The sequence below is a fragment of the Charadrius vociferus genome, unplaced genomic scaffold (genome assembly GCF_000708025.1).
Source record: "Charadrius vociferus isolate BGI_N301 unplaced genomic scaffold, ASM70802v2 scaffold106, whole genome shotgun sequence".
NCBI lineage: Eukaryota > Metazoa > Chordata > Aves > Charadriiformes > Charadriidae > Charadrius > Charadrius vociferus.
The window spans coordinates 374,205-387,464 of NW_009648790.1; the positions used below are offsets into that span (position 1 = coordinate 374,205).

Genomic DNA, 13,260 nt, shown 5'->3' on the forward strand with positions numbered 1-13,260 from the left:
AACAGTTATACGTGAAGCCAGGTAGTTGTGGGAGAAATAAGCAAATAGCTATAAGTACAATGCAATATATCTAGTCAGATAACTTGTTATTCACAGTTAAAGGTAAAAACTTAAGTGTATATCATCTTTGAAAAATAACTGTCTGAAACATTGCTCTTAGAACTAAACTCTGGTTACTTTTCGTGATACTTGCTGTCAAGGCAACTGACAAAAACATCAACTTCATTGTTTAAAATAGTTTAAATTGTAATATAGATGCAACATCACCTTTTCCTAGCATGAGCTGAAGAAAAATGTCAGATTGACAAGTCTATTAATTGCCTCACAATCTCCAGAACTAACATACGTTTTTGGGAAAACCATTGTAAGGTTTATTAAAGTATAGTTGTTTTACTTTCATATGTGTACATTTTGATATCTTTGCTGGGTCTGTCCAAAACTCAATTGGGAATTTTATACCTGTCCACCTTGGCTTGCACTAGGACAAATGAGGTTTGGTTGAGTCAGGAGCAAAGAGTTCTCAAAATCTTTGATGCCCACAGTAGGCGACAATTTCTGTTTATCACTGAACTGACTTAAAGTAGCTTCAAACCTCTGGCAGAAATAATGCCTCATGTCTCCTTGCTAATCCCAGGTCCTTCAGTCACACAACCGAGGAGGGTTTTCTGAGCCCTGACAAACAGAATTCCTTACAATGCATAATTACAATGACGTGCTGGAATTCACTTGCATCTTTTTTTCACACAGAAAAATATGACTTAAAGGTGGAAAGGAGTATAAGTTTTGAGGATTAATAGAAAATAGCAAACTTTTTTTTTTCCCCCTTTCTTGATGTGGAACATTAGGGCATTTTGACAATAAACTATACCTGTCAGAATGGGAGCCAATATATAATGTTAGCAATCAGCTAAGAGGCACTTCATATGGCTTGGTATTAATCATACTGTCAATTTTAATTCCACGGGCATCCTTCTTTCCACTTTTCAGTTAGAATTTATTTCAGAGCATGATCAAAGCTCTGCTGTTCATTATGGTCAGCATTAGCTAATTTGGCTTTTGGCAACTCTTATCCCAGTTCCTATTAAACACTGGCCATAAATTGAGATAAGGGTTGTGCCAAAACATTTCAGGATTATCAAATGGTAACATAGAGATGGGTGCATTATCATGCTGCTTTCAAGACTGTTGGGTTACTGCAAAATTAACCATTAACAAATACTTAGAAGCTCCAAGACAAATTTACAGCTACAGTGCTTTTTTTTCATGTCTTTTGAATTGACTGCAGGATGAAACAAATGTGAGAAAAATCATGTCTTAGAACATTTCTGAAAGGCTCATTTGTGTATGTTGTGTTTTTATAGAGACTTTCATAGAGACGGTTTTGCAAGTGTGCTATATCATAAAATATTTTGGGTCACAGAATATGTTCTGTTTATAAAACAAGATTATTGGGGTAACTGTTTTTTCCCAAGCTGCAGTCAGTCAGAAGTCTGCATACAAGATTGGTATCAGAAGTTCTTTCATTTAGAATTTTTACTTTCAGCAGGTGTTTCGAGAACCTGCTGAATGTTTAATTTGGTGTGATAGACCTAAAAACTCCATTTTGCCTGGAGAGATGGGAGAGTGTTGCTTGGGTATGTAAATAAAACACTCCACCCTACCAAACCTCGCCCCTCTTTTTTGATGCTTCAACATTTCAAAAAGTATTTAAACAATTCAGAGAAAGTCCTGGAAAAAGTAATCTGAAAGTAGGCTTAAAAATATCAGTGTAAAAGATCTATAAAAAAGCTTGAACGCATACGTAAATGCTGAGAAATAAAGAAGTAGTGGCTTTTTTGCAGCATCAGATAAGTCAGTGATAAAATTTCTATAGATTTCTGGGCTGCCTCACATCTTAAGTGCTGTTGTTGGAGAAAATTATGGAGGACAGTTGGGCATCTAAATCTTTTCAAAAAGAATAATAAAACCAGATACTGCTTCAGTTCATTAGGGACTGAGTATGATGTATAACAGCTGTGGTTTAAACATTAGTAAGAAATAATCTATAAATAAGTGGAAAATTTGTTTTTAAAGAATATTTAATTATTAGAAAGTGTAACGGTGCTGTAAGATGAAAAAAAAATTGTCATGACTATGCAATTGATCAGATTATTTGTTCTTCCAACTTTATTAGCATATGCATCAGTAGAATATTTATTTATTTAGCAGATTTTCCCTGATGACTTATGTTTAAAGTTGTATCTGGTTTAAATACTTCCTAAGGCTTTCCAAGAGCAGGACTAAATTTCAGAAGTGGTACTGGCTTGCTTTGCTTGCCATCCAACTGGTCTTGTAGAGCTGAAAACAGGAGGAGAGTGCAAAACTCTGAAAACAGGAGGAGAGTGCAAAAATATGTAAGGGCAGAAGAGATCAGCTCCCTCACTAGGAGATGATGTTTGCAATATTTTATTTTATTTTTTGCTTTGCTTAACCCATTGGTTTTGCAGTTACTTCCTGGAATCATGAGCAGAGAATCTTCTTCCTTAGAGACTATCTTTACTTTTTAATCTTTCATGTTGTCTTGTATGTTACTCTCTTGCTCAGGAGTGCTGGTCTAGAATTAGATTTTTTCTGGTAGTGATAGTATATGAAGCAATTGTATTATTTAGAATAAATTTACTTCTTCTGAAAGAAAACAATTCAGTAGTCTTGAGGGATAAGGCCAAGACTTAACTGGAAAGAGGGGTGTATCAGCACTACTAGAGGCCAATGCTGCTAATGCATGTGCAACAGTAATAAAACAAACCGCTGTTCTCATGCTGTAGCTTAATACTTGTTTTCATGATTGAAACATACATCAAAACTGCATATTAGTCTGGTATCTTTTTCAACATAGATTTCTACTTGTGAGGTTTTACAGTGGATTGGTAATAAAAATACAGACTAATTAAAACCATTTCAGAAGTGTAAGTGCAAGGGAACTCTGTACAAGCCGGCATTCATCTCTTCAGACACGTGACTTGAGTACATGTCACATCCTACCACCCCCAAGAAAATAAAATACGTATTGTGATTCAGCTGTCGAATTTTTAGACCCAGATTCAGCAAGTGACCTTGGCATTATTTTTTAATCTACTTTTAAGCCTGGGCTTAAATGTTTTTCTGAACATAAATGTATTAATAGATATGTTTAAACATAAGCTTAAATACTCTGTTGAGCGGGACTAGATTTCACAAACGTGCTGGTACGATCCATAGGAGATTGATGATTTGCTTTTACCCTTCTGATGGTCTGAAAGATGTTGTCAGAAATGTAGCTACCAGTTTTCCTTGGGCAGCCTTTGTGGGTCGGTGTGTGTGTCTGTATGTTTGTGTGCTTATCACCTCAGAGGAGGAAGTGAAGGTTCTGTTACAAATTATAAATGGACTGGATAATGCCATCTCTGCTTATGCTTTCTGACACGTTTTGTAATAAGCTTCTGTTTAGTTGCATCTGTCTCAGCCACACTTTAATGGGACCAGCTGAAACTTTCCCCACTGGATCCCCCCCCAGTTTGGAGTTTTGAGTTTTTGCATTTTTACATGAATGTCTTCCTCTTTTTAAGAAATGAGGAAACAATATAAATATAAAAATTATATAAGTATAGAATATTTATAAATATATAAAAATAAGATTACTATTGTGTTGAGAAGATGCATTGTATCTGTGCTCTGAGATAGCAATACAAAGGTTGACAGAAGGCTTATGTTGATCTAAAGAATGTTCTTTATGATGCTCCTATGTGAAAATTGCCCAAACTTGGCAAAGGTATAAGTTTCTGAAACATCTTTTTTTTTTTTTTTTATGTGCTTCATAGAGAGTTAAAGGAGCACAGCAGGTGTAAGTGCAGAATATTTCACCTGTACTGAGCATATTCCAGTTGAGAGTTGAGACAGACTTCACTGTGCTGGGGTGGGAAGAGGCAGCGTAACCGAGGCGGGAAGGCTGTGCTTCGGTCCTAGCATTTCCCTGGAATTTTGGCAGGCAGGAGGAGAAAGCTTATTCTGGCTGAAATGTGGGAGAGATGGGTTGTGCTGGTTTGGGGATAAATGGGGTAGATGGAGCATGCAGATTGTGGCGGGCATCTGGACTGCACATGTGTGCACATGTATGTCTGTGGGAAGAGAATACAGAAGTCTTAAGCTGAATGGAAGATGTGAAGAAGCCTTTAAATAGGACCAACATGAAATAACAACTTTTTTATAATCCCCCCCCAGCCCCAAGGATTTTGGACACATCTGTGGATAAATGAAATTTTGAAAGGAATGTCAGGAATGTCAGTTAGATTCCATTCCTGCTGAAAAAAATCCATAATAATACATGGGATATGAGGTTTTAAAAGCAGCATTTATCAGACTAATAGAGGAAAGGCCCTTTAAAAAAAGTCCCTCAGCTGTGATGATTCTGCTCCATTAGCAGGACTCTGTAATGAAGCCAGTTCAGTCTAAAAGTGGGAAGGAAAGTTTGGTCGTGCTTTCTTTTTATGTATATTGCAGAAATATTTGCTCATAAATTTATTTTATTGCTGTCTATTAAAGACAATTTAATTTAATTGAACTTCCTGAACTTTATGGAAATTTTTCTTTGCCTATATTGCTCCCTTGACAGAATTATTTTTCACTTTCCTCCTGCCTTTTTTCTACTCTCAGAAAGATGCAAGACTCTCAAAGCTAAAAACTTGCCACAGAAAGACAGAATTTTTTTTTTTTGGTCTGTTCTTTGTGTTTGATCTCAGCTTAGTTTAATGTCAGAATACTGTGATCTGGAGTTCTAGCGAAGAATCTAATGATCTTCCTGCCTTCTGCTGTGACAGCAGCATGATCTTGCAGTGATACTTCTCTTTACATTTGCAAAGGCATTTTGTGTATACCAGTAGAGAAGGGAGGTTCAAAGCAATGTGCCATTCTCAGGTCCTGGCTTTTGTGTAGAGTTCCTCACCTACACAGAGTTATTAACCGGTGACCAGCTTGCTTCATAGTATGTACTGGATCTAGGCTCGACTAGGTTCGGATTTCTGATTTTCCTTGGAAGTTTTTGTAAGTATTAGATTCTAAAATAGGCTTTTGAAACAAAATTTTATTCAAGTCTCTCCAAGCTGATGTTTGGCGTGCACTTGATCAGCTAACCAGCAACACAGCTACTGCTTATGTTCTTTTTTCCCTTTTTTTTTTTTTTTTTTCAGTAGAGTAGATTTTGACAGGAATTGCTGCAGCAAGACCACTATAGAAATCAAATTAGCTGTTCAAAATTCCAGGAATTTAACCCTAATTTGCATTTTCTGTTTTAGAAGAGACGAGGTTGGGGACCCACTGCTGCAAAACACAGCTGCTGCTTCTACTCTTGTCGGTGGCTTTGCAGAACAAAATAGTTCTTCTGGCTCTCTAAGCACCTGGCACAAGACCACAAAGAGTCTGATGGCACTGCATTTATCAAGGGGGAGAGACTCATTGCTGTTTCTCTCTGTGCCCTCTTGGCAGATTGCAAAATAGGAGGGGACTTTGCTGTTGGCATCGGAGAGCTTACAGCTTGTGTGAATGTTATCCTGGGTTTTGCTCACAGTGAAATAGTCCTCTTGTAATCATGAAGGGCATGTTCTTGGAAACAACACCGCTTTTTGATGGTTGCAGTTAAAAATAATGGTTGGGTTTGTAACCTGATTTAACAACAAAACAAAAAAAAAAAACCCAAAATAAAAAAACCAAAACCAACTCTATGAAGAAATTTTAGTATTGGGCAAATACATTTGCACTAGTTGTGTAGGAAATTTGGGTAAACTCTCATATTTTCTTTTTATAATATATTCATACTAGTGTTAATGTAACATTATACTATGAAAGAGAATTTTGCCGTCTATTCTGGAGATTTATACTTACTCTTAAGACATTTCTTTATTGAAAGCACATGTCCCCTTTTTGTGGATCTGACTTGCAGGAATTATACTAAAACAAGATTAATAAGTCAGTATGGAATATGAATGATATAATGAACACAACTACTCATCTCCCTACTTTTTCCTTCAATTTCTCTTGAATAACTACTTACATTTCCTTAGTCAAATGGCAATTCCAAAATGTGATATAAGCTGTTAATAAAATTAGATACATTTTCTTTTAAAGAGGTTTCATGAATCATGTGACCCACATTCATCATTGCTGCCAGTTCCCTTCACAATTTTATTAATATTATTCCTAATTTGCAAATAGGAACAGCTGGAGAAGTTATCCAAGGGAAGCTGTTGCTCTGATGTCTTTTTTTCAGGTTCACTGGGACTTATGAGATGGAATCGAACTGAATTTGCAGTCTGTTAAGTCCAACGTGATGCTTAGGAAAGAGGATGACAGTCGGGCAAGCAAAAGTAATGACTTTCCCCTTCTGTACTCCAGCTTTCGAGCCCTCTCTAGCTTGAAGGCTTTCTGAATCAGAGCTTCTGCCTTCGTGTTTAAGGCTGCATCCTTGTGTTTACAGGCTATGAGTTGTACTAGCATGAAAACTGACTTCTTTTCTGACAAACAGCTAGTTTGTGTCAAAGGCATTTTTCGATACAGGTGGGTAACAGGTAGCCTATTGCCAAAAACCCCATCTCTGGAATACTGCTGAACTGCTGGGCTCTGGTTAGTTGATACAACAATAAAACTCTTCACATGGTGAAGTAGTTAAAATACGTTGCCCTTCTAAATCTGTTTTTAAAAATACAGTACTTTCCAGGATTTTGTTGGTTTTATTTCTGTTTTCCCTAGATTTCTTTTCTGTTCCTTCCTTGCCCTTTCAAAAATGGAAAAAACTTAGTCTCTGTCGTTCCCAGTATTATTTACATTTCCCTGAAGTGATTGTGGTTTATTTTCTTAAAAAATTGTTTGGATTTGGAGCTACTTTGAAGTCTCTGTGTAAAGTTACTAACTTGGCTTATGTTTTTAAGGCTCTTCAAGAGGCAGTGGTTGAAAAATTACAGTTCCAAAATTTGATTCTTGCTCTTTGCTATGATCAAAAAATACATATTTTTTTTTTCTTCTGTTCAGCAAAGTGAGATAAAACCCGGTCTAAAGGACTTTGGGCAGCCAGAAGCTATGTTTTGTGATGCTGAGTCTTTTTTTCAACTGAAATGTCCATTGTAACTTTTCAGATAAGTATCCCTGTCCAAATCCCTCAGTTTCCGCTAGTTGTGTCAGTCATTTGTCTTAAGTGTAAGATTCTGTTATCTGGTTTTGAGTTACTGCAAATTTGATCTCTTTATTTTTCTGTTTCCAAACCAAAATTGTATGTGTAGATTAATTATTCCCCTTCAACCTGTGATTTCTTATGACACTATTCTGCCATAGGAGTATTGTTTGTCTTATTTTTTATTATTGCCTTCAACATTTTACCTTTTTCCATTTCCATTTAAGAGATTCCTCCAGTGCTACCTCTGAGACATCTTTTATTGTTACGTATTTCTAGCATAAACCAACATTATTTGCTATAATTTTTTTTGCAATAAAAGTTCCTTAGCAGCAGACAAAGTGAGTGGGAAAACAAAATTTGTATGAGTGGGAGAATGTTTTACTGTTGGCATAGGTTTGTTTTTTTTTTTGTTTTAATAATGTGGTATTACCTATTGCATTACACAGTGAACATACTAGTTGCTTCATTAACCTCTTAATCTTTGTTCAAATTTTCACTGATGATATATTAGTGTTTCATTAATTTTCAGCGTTCCTTTCACCTTTCACTTCTTCAAATAAAGTATTACTCTAGTTTGTTTCCTGGACCTACGAACTATTTTTCTATAATACATTTAAAAAAATAATTTCATGTGTGGCTCTTTGTTGTTGTTCTCTTACTTGTTACTATTATCTGATTTCTTACTTTGTCTTGGTTATTTACTGGAATTGCCTTATTTAGAGTTTCACTACCACTCCTGTGCAGTCTGTAGAGGAGCACTGATCTATCCATTTTATAAACACGCAGAGAAATTTGATAAGTAGCTTGAACATGTGATCTAAATTTCATCATGTCTATGAGTATCTTCGTGTCAGTGAAACCTAAGCATGTACTTTAAGTTAAGCACATATATTTAAGTGGTCAAGGTTTTTTCAGCTAGGAGCAACTTCCTGTGTCAAACATGCAGTATACTGTTAGGTCAGTCCTTGATAAAACAAGATTTAATGATTCTAGTTTAGATGATATAGATGATATTTTTGACAAGAATGAAGAAACAAAACCACTGACTTGACAGTTTGACAGTTGTTTTTGGTGAGATGAGGGCAATGGTGCATATATAAGTGAAATTTAAAGACTGGTCAATGACTAGGTTGAACAGAACTTCATGCTTGTTTTCTCTTAAGTAAGATTAGAATCTTTGGTAATAAATTATTACTAATTTGGCATCTTATGCGTGGAATGCTTCTCCATTTCCTGGAAAGTTTCTGTTCATGAGTGTGCCACTTCTTTAAAGATCGTATTTTATTTTGTTTTGTTCTCTTCTAATGCTTTCTTAGGACTGCTTTGAGGTTTTAATAACTTCTCTAATGCAGAAATTCTGGGTTTGTTCATATTTTTTACCATCTGCTTGTTTCATTTTTACCACGACATGTGCATGTGTGTGTATGCACATATGTATGTTATAATTGCATCTAATTATATGCAATTATATTTGCGTACGTCCTGGTTTCAGCTGGGATAGAGTTAGTTTTCTTCTTTGTAGCTGCTGTGTTTCAGATTTAGTATGAGACTAATGTTGATAACACATACTGTTTTAGTTGTTGCTAAGTAATGTTTACAGTAAGTCAAGGACTTTTTCAGCTTCCCATGGAAGCTGAGAGGGAGCATAGGCAGGACAGGCTGGCCAAAGGAATATTCCATACCATAGACATGTTCAGTATATAAATGGGGGTTGGCTGGGGGGCAGGGATCCGGGATCACTGTTCGGGACAGGCTGGGCAACCGATCACTGGGTGGTGAGAACAATTTGTGTCACATCACTTTATTTTGTATATTCTTTTACCATTACCATCATTATTTTTTTTCTGTCTCATTACTGTTCTATTAAACTGTCTTTATCTAAATCCAGGAGTTTGGAGGTGTGCATGTCCCCATCCCCTCGCCTCTTTTTTTTCCCCTTCTTCTCCCTACTTGGGATTGAGGGGAGTGAGTGAACGAAAGGCTGCATGTCCTAGTTGCCAGCTGGGGTTAAACCACAACAGTGTATGTGTATGTAAAGTTTCACTATGAAACCATACGTTCAGGTTGTCATAATTTAATTTCTATGCTCCAATAATATGTTTTAAAAGCTGCTGTTTTATCTGGAATCACAAATACAAAATTGAATTTGAAATTTATAGTACACAGTGCAAATAGGATTATTATGAAAATTAGCTGAACTATATGTGTTTCTAGTCAAATTATGAATGACTAAATAGAAAAAATACAGAGTAGCTGAGGCTCAATGTGGTTATAGTATGCTATCCATGTTGTACATGTCACAAGAAATAATTGTTTATATCTCTATTACTAAAACTTTGAAATAGTATTATGCTGTTCTCTCCATGCTTCAAACTCTAGGGAATAATATTTTTCTTTTTACTTTTTTTCCAGCACTTGCTTCTAGCGATAAAGTTTATCATGGCCTTTGTAATTCCGGATAAACCAAGAGATATCCAGATAAAACTAGCCAAATTGGAGTTTGAATCTCTAGAGGCTCTCAAACAACAGGTAAGAGCAACCAGCATGTATAACAGTGAAAAGCTTAAGTGGCCTGAAGGAAAGATAAACTGGGGAGATTCTGCTTTTCTTTTAGGTGGATAAATCCGGAGATTTTGAAATTCCTGCTTACATTATATTAAGATTAGCTAGCTAAAGCTGTTCCACCACTGCCTCACAGGTTGCGGTGGCGGAGGTGGGGTGGCCGACTGGGGCATGGAACAGTCACAGGTATACAGTGTACAGCACAGAGTATTAAATAAATAGAAAACAACGCTGGTTTACTTCTACATATTGGGTTGTAAACTGTAGCGTTTCGGATATTGCTTCATTTTCTATCACTACTTAAGAAGTGGAGCAGAGAGCTGGATGTTTTAACTGATTTATCTGTCCTTTCAACCCACCAATGTATGTGAGTCAACACCAGGAAAATGGTCTTCCTTTTCAAGCAGCTTGAAATTTCTGGTATGGCTAGTAATGTAGCAACTTGTAATGTCTGTTGTCCTTGTGTGTACAAACAGACTTTGCTTACATTATCACTTTTAAAGGATATAGGACTCTATGAAACCTGGTTTCATCCCCTGGAGATATTTGTTGTTGCAACACTAGTATTTCTTCTATTGCTGAAATACCATCACAAAGAAACAGTTAACTTAGCTCTAATATAAATGTAAATAGTGAACAGACTGAACTTTAAAAAAAATGTCTGAGAACGAAGTATGTATGAGGAAAAGGTAATGTTGCCTTATTTTCCTGTCCATACAGTATTCTAATTTTATTGCATAAGTAAGGTCTATTTTACAATATACTTAACATTCATGCCAAAGCAACTGAGGAAAATAAGGAGCTAGATTTTTCTACTGAAAATTTCTGTTTTAACAAATGATTCCATGGAGAGAGTGGTGGAGATCAAAAGAGGTGAAGAACTGGATTAGCTTCAGTAGGGTTCAAGGATTCTACAGAGCTGGTTTTGCAATGGCAGCATACTTTAGGAGTTTCTGACTGTACTATGCTAGATAGGATTTCTAAGCTAGCTTACATATCAGAAAAAAAAAACCCAAATAGCATGGAGCTGCAGAGACTGGTTCACCTATTTATTGTTAGTTCAAATATTTTTACACTGCAGTGCATAGTTTTACATGAACATATTCTTTGTGGGCTCCACATGCAGACATGCAACCTCCTCTATACTGTGTTTTTTGTTTAGAATGGGAGGTTGCTTTTTAAAACATCTACCATAGCTGCATGTGACAAAATGATCTCTTAATTTGGAGAAACTGAGCTTGTAAACAATACACTGCATTTTCTAGTTAAAAACCCAGTTTTGTGTGATAGTAGAACATCGCTATTGAGGTCAGCACTGTCTTCCGTAATCAGCCGTAACAAACAAAATCCAAATTACTATTGAATCTAATGCCTGACAGTTTTGTTTTGCCCTTCTCTAGTATGTCAATGTGAAGCTACCAGGAGCTAGCCATGGATCTCATGTACTTTTTAGATAATATTAAAAGGAACAGGACTACATTTCTATTTTAGTTGTTCATTCTCTGTTTTCATTTTGTAGACAGGCAAAACTAGGTCATCCACTGGAACCTTAAGCTCAAGTGAATATAGTCACCTTTGGTTATAATGTGCCAACTGGAATATATACGGACTCTCTTTCAATATGAGTTTGCATGTCAGCAGTTAGGACTTCATCTCCTATCCTTGCATATGTGCTTTCTCTACAATAATATATGCCTGACTCCCAGTTCTTCAGGGTTGTTTCATTAATTCAGTAGTGAAAAGTTAGACTGAATTTCAGTGAGAACTAGAAGCCTGGCAGTTCTCACCTAATAGTTTCAGGCTTCCTACAGGATGCAGGAAGAATATTCACTGGTTTTCAGGTGCCTTAGTAGGTATTTTAAACACAAGTGTCTATCATCACCTTTTTAGATTTCCTCTAATTGATACTGTGCTATGTATCCCATAGACATGTGGAGATTTGAGCTTTTTTCTGGTGCCTTAGTTTTTTGAGTGAAAAATATCTGCATTTAGAAGTAATACATTGTCAGTGCAAAAAGATACTGAAGCATTTAATTTAGAAGCAGGTTTTCAAGTTCTTCCTCTTGTTACTGAGAGTCATCATGGTAATTTATGCTGTATATCTTACTTCCCAGCAAAAAAACAGCAATAAAACCCTGCAAAACAACCGTTTAAAAAAACAGACATAAAAATCGGGGCAAATGTGTTGTGGGATCGCGTGTTACAGAGAAACTGGTTTATATGCTTCTGTGCAAGTATGCGTCACGTTCCTCTCTTGATGCTATCCAGACATGCATGCCGTTGTGTTTGAGCATGTGAGCTTTTAGAGTACTGCTGTCTTGGGATGTAGTTGTTAGAAGGGTATTAACACTATCAGACTGTACACCTCTAAGATGCCAAAATAGAGTATTAGGCATTGTATATAATGCATGGAGAGAAAATCTTCTAATACAGCTACTTTGAACAGCTGTATTGATTATGTGCAGGATCCTTAACTTTGGACAGTGTGAGCACCTTTACATTTTCATTAATGCTAAGCTAATTGCTTTTTAACCCAGTGCAGTGGGCCAGTAACTATTCTGCATTCAAATCCATTTGAAGACTGACTTAGTGTCTATTTGAAAGGGATTTTATGGAATACAGTGTCTCAGCTTCCTAACAGAGATGAACGATCATCATTAGAGCTTGTTAAAACCTCCTATACAGTGAAAAATGCCATAATTAAAAAAATCATTTTATATTGGAATGATAGTCTTGTTTTGAAGTTCTCAAACTTTAAGAAAGGTTTTTAGGAAGTTCTGAAATATTTCTTTACATAGTTTTGTTAAGAGTGTTGAAAGGGAGTGGCCTGTTGAATGAGTTGTAATAATTTGATCTATCTTCCAAAATGCTTCGTTATGATACACTCAAAGTATCATAACAAAGTTTGTTGACATAACTCAAGACAAAATACTTTAACCTTTCTGAATCCAAATTGGGGAATGTGCTACATCTGTAGACTTTGCTTCAAATTTCCCTGATGTCCTTCAGTGTAAAGGATGGTATAGGAGGCTACTTAGACTCTATTTTTGGAGAGGGTAAGGCAGTGAATAAACTTAATGTGAACACTTTAATAGGGGACTAAAGAGAATATGGATAAAGATCTTTGGAAGAGAAGCAGGAGCAATTGCATTCACAGTCCCTAAAGTGTTGTCAGTTGCTTTGCAGCCAGAAGGAAGCCTGGATGCTGGGCAACTGGAAGAGGGTACTGTCTGTGCTGGGGTGATGGACCCTTTTGTGGTGAACATTGTGATCGTTCGTGGGGAAGTAGCTGACTAGTAAAGTGGAGGGAAGTGCCTGAGGCCCCCCCCGCCTTGCTTCTTTGCGGTACTCTGTTGCATCTATTTCTTGCAAGTGCACAAGCATGCCATGCTCTTCTGTCTAGCTCCTATTTTAAGGAAGAGAGAACAGGTATAGGTGTGCCTGCAAGCAGCAAGGGAACAGTCAGTGGTTCAGGAATTACCATAGGCATAGGTGAGGACCAGTGCTGTAAAACTAGTGTG

At 36.5% G+C, this 13,260-nt stretch overlaps 1 protein-coding gene across 1 annotated transcript in view; it reads left to right on the forward strand.

Moving 5' to 3' along the window:
- The window catches only part of ANO10 (anoctamin 10), a 79,463-nt gene extending 66,480 nt beyond the window's left edge, over positions 1-12,983 (forward strand). Inside the window, exons 11-12 of the mRNA XM_009886808.1 lie at positions 9,590-9,706; positions 12,876-12,983. Of these exons, the coding sequence (XP_009885110.1) occupies positions 9,590-9,706; positions 12,876-12,983 (225 nt within the window). The remainder of the gene's footprint in view (positions 1-9,589; positions 9,707-12,875) is intronic.
- Positions 12,984-13,260: the final 277 nt, after the last annotated feature.